General features: G+C 44.3%; 1 protein-coding gene across 3 annotated transcripts in view; it reads left to right on the top strand.

Moving 5' to 3' along the window:
- Positions 1–8,353: 8,353 nt before the first annotated feature.
- The window catches only part of DTNBP1 (dystrobrevin binding protein 1), a 151,664-nt gene continuing 148,125 nt past the window's right edge, over positions 8,354–11,892 (top strand). Inside the window, exon 1 of one of the 3 annotated variants that reach the window (XM_059688685.1) lies at positions 8,354–8,538. In XM_059688685.1, the coding sequence (XP_059544668.1) occupies positions 8,483–8,538 (56 nt within the window). In that variant the 5' untranslated portion in view covers positions 8,354–8,482. The remainder of the gene's footprint in view (positions 8,539–11,892) is intronic. The other 2 variants (XM_059688686.1, XM_059688684.1) reach the window with 2 other exon arrangements.

The following is an 11,892-nucleotide window of genomic DNA, read 5'->3' as shown; positions in this document are numbered from 1 at the left end:
TGCTGGCATTGAACAGCAGGGATTTCTGATGATTGAAACCACAGCTGACACTGATCCTCACTTCTGCTCCCATTTCAGCCCCTAACTATTTTTAGGGCAAAGAACTTGAGACTTGACATCTGAAGTTAAGTTTAGTGATCAATATAAAATGGAGAGTTAATGGAAACTCTCTTCCTACTCAAAATACATCATCAGATTTGGATAAAATACACTTGCCTCAAATGCAAAAAGAATATAAAGAAATGACAGTGAGGAGAGAAAAGAGGACCAGTTTGCTGGCTGGATCTGATCCTTGGCTGAATTCCATCTGGCTTGTGGGACACACTCCCAGATCTGACTTGAGTTAAGGCTGCAGTAGTGAAAATGCAATAAGATATTATAAACACTTAGAGGTGATGTTCTCTATTAAAAGATGAAGACAGGCCCAGCCAGTGTGGCTCAGTGGTTGAGCATCGACCTATGAACCGGGAGGTCATGGTTCGATTCTCAGTCAGGGCACATGCCTGGGTTTTAGGCTCAAGCCCCAGTAGGTGGTGTGCAGGAGGCAGCCAATCAATGATTCTCTCTCATCATTGATGTTTGATCTCTCTCTCTCTCTCTCTCTCTCTCACTCTCTCTCTCTCTCTTTCTCTCTCTCTTCTCTGTCTCTCTTTCTCCCTTCCTCTCTAAAATCAATATATATATATGGCGTAGAGCACTGGTAGGGTCCCTAGTGGCTGGCGGCGTCCGGCTGGGTACTCCCTCCCTTCCCCAGGCCGTCCCTGCCCCCTGGTCGAACTACTGGAAGAACTCACAGTCAAGGGGACAATTTGCATACTATGCTTTTATTATATAGGATATTTAAAGATGAAGATAGGATGGCTTATGGCTCCCTAAGCATAGACAAGACACTTTTTAAAAAAACAAAATAGCCAGGGCTTTTTTTAGAATAGTCAGATTCCCCATTCTGGGCCTACCACCTCTCCTTCATCTCCAGAGTCAGGGCTCAACATCCACCCATCCAGGTCTCTGATTCACATTCATACTGGAAAGCTTCTTATTTCCACTAAGGGGAACCTCCTTCCCACCTTGAGTCTCCTACTCCCTTTTACATGGAAGAGTACAAGAGTGCCTGGCATGGGCATGTCCCTCTCTCCTACTCTGCTCCTAACACTGGTGGCTTCTTTGTCTCCTCTATTCTCTCCTCCTGGGTCTTGCCAGCCTGAGAGGGAGGAGTTTCCGCAGATACCCAGTCTAACAGACCTAGCCTGGCTCAGCTCTCTTCCAGGGCAGCTTTGACTTCCACATAACCAGGCACCATTTGGCAGCAGCTGGCCCTGGGAGGCTGGGCCAAATGCTCAACCTCACCAGCCAATCACATGTACCTTCCAGGAGTTTATACTGAAAAATCTGAATTTAAATTTCCCAAGTAATCCCCCAAAACTAGCTCTCTTGTATGGCTCTTCTTCCAAAGCAAAGTCAAGGTTAGTCACCCTTCATCTGGGCTGTCACAGCCACATTTAAAACATTAATTACCTTACCTCTAGATAGAGGCTCTTTAAGGGATGGTAGGTGCTTTATAGCAACTTACTTTCTCGTCTGTAAGATGGGGAAAATAATACAAGTAGAGTCCTTAGAATCCTGCCTGGCACAAGTGAGCTCAGTAAAAAATAACCATCATTGTCATTTTAATAATAGTTTAAGATAAAATTAATATAATTACTATGTCCCTGGCATCTAGTAGAGTACCAATCATAAGTAGGACCTCAATAATCGGTTGTTGAGTAGATGAAGTTGTAGAAAACCATGAGGATGCAGACTTGCTGAACTGAGGGATGCATTTCAGGAAGTGACGGGAAATCAGTGGGTGGAATGGGCTCCTGTACCCCTCTTCCCAGTCCCCATCTTACTCTGTGTGACTGCACAGTGTTTCCTCTTCACTGGAGGCTCCAGGAGGGGAAGAAAGGAGTTCCTGTTTTGTGATATTTCCACTATATAGAAAAAAGTTAAGGTTTCAAGGAAAGTCCTTCATTGACCAGTTCATTGTCTCTCAATGCTGTGTTCCTCCACTAGGTACCACCAGGTAACAAGTGGTAACTAATGAGGATTGCATAAGTACAGAAATTAGACTCACTTCAGGACCAGAACTCTGATAATGGAGGCACAGACCATTCAATATTCACCACAAGCTTCCCATTGGCATAGAAAATGGTTTAAGACAATTAAGACAACTGTTCACTTCCATTTCTGGGTATAAACAGACAATGCACTAGTTACAGGGGGACCCAGCATTTGTGTACACAAGAACTACGCCCCTGCCCCTTGTTGAGATTCTCAGCACATCATAAAAGCAATATTTGAAAATTTACCATTTACTGAATATAAACTTCTGACTTGAAGCAATACAAGCAAAATCATTACACTGGGTAGTTTGTCTCTAATTTAGCTATTGTAGGCTTATTTACCCCTTGCATACATCTGAGAAACAGTACCTCATAGTTCCCTCTTGGGGGGACGGGAGGCGGGGGGAAATGGCCAAGTGCAATTCTTGCTCATGTTGTATTGCTTGACCCTGCAACCTGGTCACTAAAGATTAGGCTGGGGACTGATACCTGGCCTACAGGCAGACACGTATAGCATGAGGAGGTCTGATATAAGAGCTTTGCTTAGCTGAGGCATTCTCTGTTCAAAGAAGGCTGGCATAAACATTTAGAGCCTTCTTCTGGTCACCCAGGGAGAAGCACAGTTGGTAGTAATGGTGGGAATCAAGAGACATGGAGAGAGAAGGCATGAAGCTGAAGCCATGATATCATATGGCAGAGCAGAAATTAGAAAGACTAACAAGTAAAAGAGCAAGTCAGAGACAGAGAGATAAGTGGGACTGGAAAAGTCACCAAGAGAGAGAACAAGGGACATTTTTTTTTTTCTGAAATGACAGCTATTAGAGCCACTTAGGTCCATGCACAACATGCTACAAACGAAATGATGAGGGGAAAGGCAGAGACAAAGAACAGCCTGAATCCTGAAGTCAGAGAGGGGTTGGTGGCTTCTGAAGTCATAGATGCTTTTATAGCAAGGGCTTCTGCTGCCTTTTCCTACAGGGCCGCTCAGCTGTTCCCAGCACTGGTTGTACATTAGAGTCACCAAGGAAGCTGCTCAAACAGTATGGATGTGGAGGGGTGACCTCAGGCCAATTAAATCAGAGTCTCCAGAGGTTGGGCCAAGACACTGGTATTTTTTAAATGCTTCCCAAGTGGTTCTAAATTGCAGCCAAGGTTGAGAACCATCAACTTCACGGCATTTAAAGAACTCTTTCTAGTTTCCTGATAGACACTCTCAGTATCAGTTTCCACTGACATGGGGAACTCTCAGGGCACTGCAACTTAATATTTGCCCTTCTTCTCAATCCTGATCAATTACTAGAATTTTCACCCTGCCCATATTAAGATGATGGCTAACTATCTATAATAATAAAAGCATAATATGCAAATCGCCTGAATGGCTGAACAACAGAATGACCATTTAGAAGACCAGGCCAGCCAAGGCGGGTGTGATGCAATTGGTCAGGGGACCCTGCCATCGCCCCACAATCGCCCCACAGAGGGAGGCCCAGGCCACTGGCTGGTGGGGTGATCAATAGGTGTGGGGGCTCTCTGCAATCGCTCCAAAGAGGGAGGCCCAGGCTACCTGACCTGTGGCTCTATGGTGGGTGGGTGGGGCCTCCCTCTGCGGGTGGGGGGGTGGGGGGGATGGGGGAATCAATTGCCAGGCTCTCAGACTGCGATAGGGCACAGGCCAGGCTGAGGAACGCCCTCCCCCAGAGTGCACAAATTTCATGCACAGGGCCTCTAGTAGGTAATAGTTCTCTCTCTCTCCTCTCTTCTCTCTCTCTGTCTTTCTGATACAGAATGTTTTAGTTTGTTATTAATTCTCCCATTTGAAGAGCTTTCTATAGTCGTTCATAGATGTAATTTCTGAGATATACTTTCTCTAGGGAAAGCCATTTATTTGTAGGAGTTACAGGATGTGGTCTCCCTTACTCATGCAGAGTTCCTCCACTTTGATGAATGGAGTCACTCATTTGTTTATGAATATCTCATATATCATATAGATCCAAACATAGATTAGTCAAACAGAGGTTTTTTTTTCCTCTGATGCACTGCACAGTACCTTTCTTTCCTTCCCCTGAGCAAAAAAAAAAAAAAGAGAGGTTAGGTGCCTGATTACATTTTATCGTACAGGCACACCTCGTTTTACTTTTGTGTTTTGCTTTATTGCACTTTACTGATGTTGAGTTGTTTTTTGTTTTTGTTTTTTTTTTTACAAACTAAAGGCAAGACCCTACCAGCAAAAAGATTAAGACTTGCTTTATTGTGATACTCACTTTATTACTGTGGTCTGGAACTGAGCTTGAAATATCTCCAAGGTATGGCTGGAGTGTGACAAAATTTCAGAACACAAATAGATACACCGGAGCTGCCTCGTACTGTTCTTTCAGTTTTTGATTCCTGTTGAAAATACTCTTTCCCAACTTGGCTGTCCCGAGTGTCACTCTGGACAGTGCTTGCCTGCTGGGTCTGTTAACTCCTGCCTTCTGTCGTTGACATCCTCCCCCGACCTCCTTTCTTTTATGTCTCTCTTCAACTGGGCCCTAATCTTTGCTCCTGCATGTTGGAATGCCCCTACTCACTTCTCAAGTGCCTGTTTCTGCTTTCCTTTGCCAAATGCCATGCTGATCTCACCTTTCCAGCTTTGTATAGCTTGCTGGTGCGTAGAAATACTCATTTACAGCTTTTAAATGGTTTCTCCTGGCAACTTTAAACTCTTAAATTAAAAATATCAGAAATACTTACATCCTGGTTTTTAAAAAGTACATAAATAAGTTAATAACACATTGTAGATACCTTTACAAACCTAAGTTAGATTCCTATAACTCAAAGGGCATTAGTGCCTTTCCAATGACTCTAAAAGACCTCTGCCAATAAAATGGTGTGAAACCTTCAGGATTCTCTAGCTCCTCCTTTTACAGGATCTTTCTCTTTGGTTCCAATTCCACTAAATCCTCATTTATCAGATAGTCCACTGTAAGAATCTATTGTGACAAGGAATCCCCTTTTCTCAGTGAGTGTCTGAGAGCAGTCCTTCTCACATGGTATCTGAATGTGAATCTCCTGCGGGTCTTCTGAAAATTCAGATTTCATCCTGTAGGTCTGGGTGAAGCCTGAGATTCTGCATTTGCAGCAAGCTCTCAAGTGATGCTGAACTGCTGGTCCAGGTGAGCACATATGGGGCTGCTTAGCAGCTCTGGCATTCTATCAGCAAAGCTTTCTCTGTGCTTGCTAACATGTTCTCCAATTTACTCTCAACCAATTGCTAACTTAAGATTAGGCCAATAGTCTCCATTATTGATGTTGGTTCTCTAACTGTACTTTAAAATTTTGTTTGTTCATCTTGTCAATCAATCTTTCTAGTTTCTGGCTGATTACTGTTACTTACAGATGCATAACTTGTCACATGCCTCAACTCTTTGTCCTTAATCATGCCTATAGAACAATTCATGTGCAATAGTGGCCATCAATAGTAGTCATTTTCTATTTTCATTTTTTTAAATTTTTGTTTTCTAAATTTTGATTTTTTTTGTAATAGATTGTCTTCTTTTAAAACTTTCACTGTTTTTGGATTAATCAGATATGATGGGATGAAGAATATTCATAAAACACCTCAAAATGAAGCTCTGTGCCAAAGACTGATAAACAATGAGTGGTCAAGACAAAAAATTATTGTGCACAACAGGTAAAACTATTTTTAGTGATAGGTAGAGTCTGTTTGCTCTGACTTGGTGCGTTGTTGGAATATATGAAATTTTGGAAATTGAAAGCTTTTAAGTGGAGTTTATTTAATTGAGTAAAATAAGAAAGATTTCTTATTTCTCAGTACTAAAGGCATCTGTCTCTATGGATTTGGTCATTTGATAGCTTACAAGGTTGTTTTTGGGAAGTGGAAGAAGGCTCATTAAACAATATACCTCTCTTTCATTTGTCTGGCTCAACTGAGAAGTAAGGTAATAGCATCAGCATAAAATAGCTAAAACATAACTTTCATTTCTGGTAAGGGTGATGAAGCACATAGCTTATATTCATGGGTGAGCAGAACTCCTACTACTGAAATTTAGGTTAAGACTTGCCAACCCACTCACAGAAAGCTCTGGGTCACCCCAGCCTCCTTCCTCCCTGGGGAGCCTGGCCTTTTGAAAAAATATATTTTTAATATGTTTTGATTGATTTCAGAGAGAGGAAGGGAGAGGGAAAGAGGGATAGAAACATCAATGATGAGAAAGAATCATGGATCAGCTGCCTCCTGCGTGCCCCCTACTGGGGATTGATCCTGTAACCCAGGTATGTGCCCTGACCAAGAATCAAACTGTGACTTCCTGGTTCATGGGTTGACTCTCAACCACTTAGCCACACTGGCTGTGCAAAGTGAGTGCTCTTTGTTGGAAGTTTGCACCCAAGGTAAAGAAGCAAGTGTAGGCGCAGGCTCCTTATTCCCTAGCTCACCTCTCCTCCACCAGGAAAGGCCTGACGGGTCCTCCTTATGGAGAAAACATCAAGAGTGGAGAAGCAGTGTTCTCCATAACCATAAGCTGAGTACTTTATCTAATTTAATTCCATAACAAACCAATCAACAATGGTACGTAAGTTTCTACTAGGTACCATTTACTGTTTTAGGTGCTGGGGACTTAGAGCTAAATAAAACGGAGTTAAATCTTGACAGAGAAGGCAGTTTACATTAGTGTCTGTACTTGTGCAGCCTACCTCCCTCACCTCATCCAATTTCAGCCCCATCAAATTCTGGCTTTGTTTAAATTTGTAATATTTTGTTCTTCACAGATTTTTTTGAACTAACTTCAATAATTTTAAATAGTGCATTAAAATATTATTCATCTTGATTACTGAGCCTTTCAGTTCCCCCTATTTTGCATCTGAGGTGAATGCCTTATCGGCTCACCCTGGTCCCAATCTTGGTTTTAAAATAAATGTGTAAATAAATAACTTTTAAAATTAAATAACTCTTCAATAAATGATCAGATAGTAATGTATACTAAGTTGTGAGAAACAGGTTGTGTGATAGGAAGTGATTGGGTGGGAAACTTGATAGTCAGGGATGATTAAGGAGATGACATTTAAGTTCATAATTGAATGCCATGAACAAACCAGCTACAGGACAGTTTGGAGATGAGCCTGTGAAAAAGCCTCAGAGTAGGCTTTTTCAAAATACCACAAAATACCACGTGCGGGCGCGCACGTACAGTGCGATTGAAACTTCGTGGTCCATGCGCAGAAGTCAGTATTTTGTGGAAGAGCCACACTCAAGGGGCCAAAGAGCCGCATGTGGCTCGCGAGCCGCAGTTTGCCGCCCACTGGACTAGGGTGATGGTAGTGAAGATGGAGAAAGGGGGGCAGGTTCTAGCACTCAGTGTTACTTTAGAAATAGAGTTGACTGGATTTGATGTATTAATATGGAGAAAAGGAGAGGAACCAGGAGGGGTTTCAGGTGGCTTAACTTGAGCAACTTTGTGGATGGTGGTGCTATGTACCAAAATGGAAAAGACTGGGGGATGCATAGGTGAGGAGGTGAGTATGCAAATTTTCAATTTTGGGCATGTTTGGTTTGAGATGCCTATTGGATACAACTGATATAAGAAGGAGGGGAGGAAGGACAGGGCTGCAGATGGAGATTTGGGCATCATCCATGCCTTGAGATAATTTACAGCATGGTGATGGATAGAAGAATCCAGGCAGAGAGCACAGGTGGAGATGAGAGGGTGGCTGGAGATGTCACCTTGGGAGCAGCTGTTGAAACAGGAGTGGAGACAAAGGAGGAGTGGAAGTATGGTGTCCTTGCAGTCAAGAGAAGAATGTGTCTTAAGAATGGGGCAAGGAACTGCCGCTTTATGAATGAAGAAACTGAGGCTCAGAACTGTTAACCATCTCATCCAAGATCAACACCAGTGGAGTCAGACCTTTGACCCAGAGTCTGTGAAACGATTTGCTACAGGGAGGTGTACGCTTTGCAAGAATTTATTCAGCGCTCCTCCAACCCGTAAAAACCTCCTCCAAACCGTGAAAACCAACATTGCACTCAAAAGAGCCCCTGACTTAACGCTTTCTTTCTCGATACCACTTCCACTTTAAAGAGAAAAACGGGAAAGCCTGGGCTGGTCCGGAGAAGGCGTCCTAGCCTCTCGCTTTCCTGGCGGGGAGGGAAGGACCGCCCCTTTCCCGCAGCCCAGCCCGGCGCGGCCCACTGCGGCTGCGCGGCCGGCGCGGGGCGGGGCCAGAGCGGCGAGCGGGGCCGAAACGCGGAAGGGACTGCGGCGGGCCGAGGGCCGGCCGGGGGCGGGGCGGGCTGCGCGAGTGCGGGCGCGCGGGTGACAGGTGCGCGGGGCGAGGGCAGCGGCGGCGGTCTGAGACCTGAGGGAGGAGACGCGGCGGCGGCGGCGATGCTGGAGACCTTGCGGGAGCGGCTGCTGAGCGTGCAGCAGGATTTCACCTCCGGGTGGGTATTCGGCGGGGACGACGAGGGAGCGGGGGGCCTGGGCCGGCCCGAGGAGCCGGGTCTCCGCCCGGGACGCCGCCCTCCTCCCCTCCCGCACCTCAGTCCAGTCCTGTCCCGCGCCTCCCATCCCCGCTCCGCGGAGGAAAGTAACGAACTTTCCGGCTCGGCCCGGTGGCACAAAGTAACTTGGGTCCCAACGGGCTGGCTCGGACTCGCGCTCCGGGGGCCGGGATGGTCTGGGGATCCGCGGGCCCCCTTCCGGCGTCCGCGGTCCGGAGGAGGCCGTCATGTGAGAGGGCGCGCGTGGGACTGGTCCCGCGCCCACTCGGCGCTTCGGACTCCAGCCGGCCTCGGTGCCTACATCCCACCTGGCGGGGGACCGCCGCCCCTCCCCAGGCCCCCAGGTCGCCGGCGGGCCCCGCAGCTTTTCCCTGGCCCGGCGGGCTGCGTCCGGTTTCAGTTCGCGCCGTAGCAACTAGCGAGGCTTGCTGCCTCTTCCCCTTTTACTTTCCCTCCCTTTGCCCGGGTTTTAGCAAAGACATTCTTGGGCAAGAGAAACAGCAGAACTGCAGCAACACTGTTAATGCCTTCTGGTTAAGAGCAGCAGCCAGGCGCTTCCCACACTTGGCTTAGAATCACCTGGACACCTTTAACCATCCTGACGCCTGGGTCGCAGCTCATGCCAATTGAATGAGCCGGGAGTGGAATTTTAAATACCCCCAGGGGATTCCAGTGTGTGGCAAAGTCTGGGAATCACAGGTTCTCATCTCTGTCACTTAAGCATATCTCTGCAAATCACTCAAGTGCCACAGTTTCCAGGATGCGCTACACCTGGGATAAAGGATTGTTGTGAGGATTAATGGATTAACATGTAAAACGTATGTCACTATCGTTATTAGTGCTTAATTCATTTTAATTTTTCCATTGCTTTAGAAAGCTTGTCACCTTTATAAAGGATCTGTCACCTGTAGCTCACAAATCCTTTGGAAAATGCTCTGAATAACCAGGGCATCTTGAAAATGCTGTTTTAAATTTCTGACGAGAAAGATGTTAGCTAAAATTTTATCTCATTAGACAAAATGTTTAATATATTATTTGCCTTTTGTGTGCTTAGTAGCAACCTGGCAAATAGTTGAGCACTTACCACCTATAATGCCTTTTTGGTATTTTTGGTGTTCTTATAACAATATTTATTACAGATGTCGTAGGAGTCATTCATTGATGCTCTGCTTGTATGTTTGCATCCCTCTACGCCCCCCGCCCTTTAAATTTAAATAGTAACTTCTTTTCAGAGTGTTAATTATTGAGAATTTTTGGTGTGATGCTGGAATGCTCTACTTGTAACAGCATGGTACACACCTGTTATCGTCACTTCAAGGAATTCCCTGATGGAATAACAGTCTTCTGATAGTTGCTGTAACTCTCCTGGTGGTGTGGTTACCTCAGGACCCATTTATACACCTGACCTTTGCTTAAGAAAGTTAAAACTTACCTAGGAGTATGGACTCTGGACCACAGTCACCCGGGGGGAGCTGAGTAACCTGACTTTAGGGAGAGACTTGTGGGGATCTGACTAGAACCTCATGGAAACTGGCTTCTTGAAAGATGCCATCGAGCGGGACCAGTTTGGGATTAGACAGCCTAAGAGGCCTTTCATTCCATTTAGGCCCTTTGTTGGCTTTCTCCTTATACAGGTCACTCTCAGCTGACAAACTACTGGACTGCCAGTGTGTGCCCGTTACCTGGCAGAGAAATAACTCATCTCCACGTGATAGCTCTCTTCCAGGTGACTGGAAACTCTAAACTCTGATGTTCACTTTTGTCAGGTCCTACAATTCCTGTGCAGTTCTTACCAAGAAAAACCCCACTTACTTTATTTTAGTAAACTCTTACATATTTAGCTTGAGATTAACCTATTTTACACAATTGAATATTTTGCCTTGCTGAGAAAAGATGTAATTAAACACAGCACATGTGTATATTGCATGAAGGCACTGAGGGATTCAAAGATGAAAGTGACATGGCTCTCTCACTTCCCCAATTTTCAAATTGGACCTGGCATTCCTTTAGACCACTTGGTGTTAATGCCCACAGAAGCCAGAGCAGCTCAAATAATTGGCAACTAACTTCAAGGGTTCACGTTGCCCCAGGGAATCGATCAGTACAATTGGAGGGCTTTTTCCGAGCTGCTTCAGTGTGGCCTCACAGTCATCAAGAGCAGCATCCTCATCTCGGTGCTCATTTTCAATTTCTGAAAATTTATGTAACTGGAGCTTAAATGTAGGAAAATTAACTTTTCTTTTCTGAGTAAAATAAGATTCTTTATTTTCACATATCTGATGAATGCCATGAATTCCTACCTTCCATTTAAACTTAGAATGAAACTAAAGATCATCAGTTAAGGGCAGTGTAGAGATTGCTGGTGGGCTGCGGGAAACTATAGGTTGTCCATGGACTGTGGCCTTTCTGGTAAATTTTTATTCATAATATTATGTCAAAATTGAGACAAACCTAGTGTTATGTCCCTCTCTGACATAAGTGGGTGGCTAGGTGGCCTAAAAGGATTGAGGGGATTGGTTCTAGACTTCACTCTTCCCTTCACTTGAGTCCTGTTTGGATTTAACTCACTCAGAACTGAGAGTCTTTTGGAGAGTTCACATAGAACAGTGATGGCGAACCTTTTGAGCTTGGAGTGTCAGCATTTTGAAAAACCCTAACTTAACTCTGGTGCCGTGTCACATATAGAAATTTTTTGATCTTTGCAACCATAGTAAAACAAAGATTTATATTTTTGATATTTATTTTATATATTCAAATGCCATTTGACAAAGAAAAATCAACCAAAAAAATGAGTTCGTGTGTCACCTCTGACACGCGTGTCATAGGTTCGTCATCACTGACATAGAACATCTGCTTTTTCAGGAATGGCTTGAGCTCTGAGGGAAACTTAGATATACTGAAGTGCACACTTTACACCACCCTGGTCTTCTTTTTTCTTCAGTATTAAACTTTTTATTTTAATTAAATATTCAGAATAAATTTGATTAAAAGTTTGCAATTAACAGTTAAATATTTAGGAACAACTAAATGAATTAAATTAAAGTTTTTCTTTATTAGTTGTGCAAACACTATGAATATTTAAAAGTATTGGTTGATGCTAGAATAATGTCAGTTGCCTAATAAATGTAAAAGATGAATGAACAGGATCTTAAACAGAGTATACTTACCTGTGGGTAATCTTCCCCACACACAAAATCTCCCTGGACAGTAATGAGTTCATCCACTGATTGGCAGATGGGCTGTTCATTTCTTTTTTAAAATATATTTTTATTGATTTCAGAGAGAAAGGGAGAG

Source organism: Myotis daubentonii, chromosome 3 (genome assembly GCF_963259705.1).
Source record: "Myotis daubentonii chromosome 3, mMyoDau2.1, whole genome shotgun sequence".
Taxonomy (NCBI): Eukaryota; Metazoa; Chordata; class Mammalia; order Chiroptera; family Vespertilionidae; genus Myotis; species Myotis daubentonii.
This window is presented reverse-complemented; position numbering and strand designations above follow the sequence as displayed.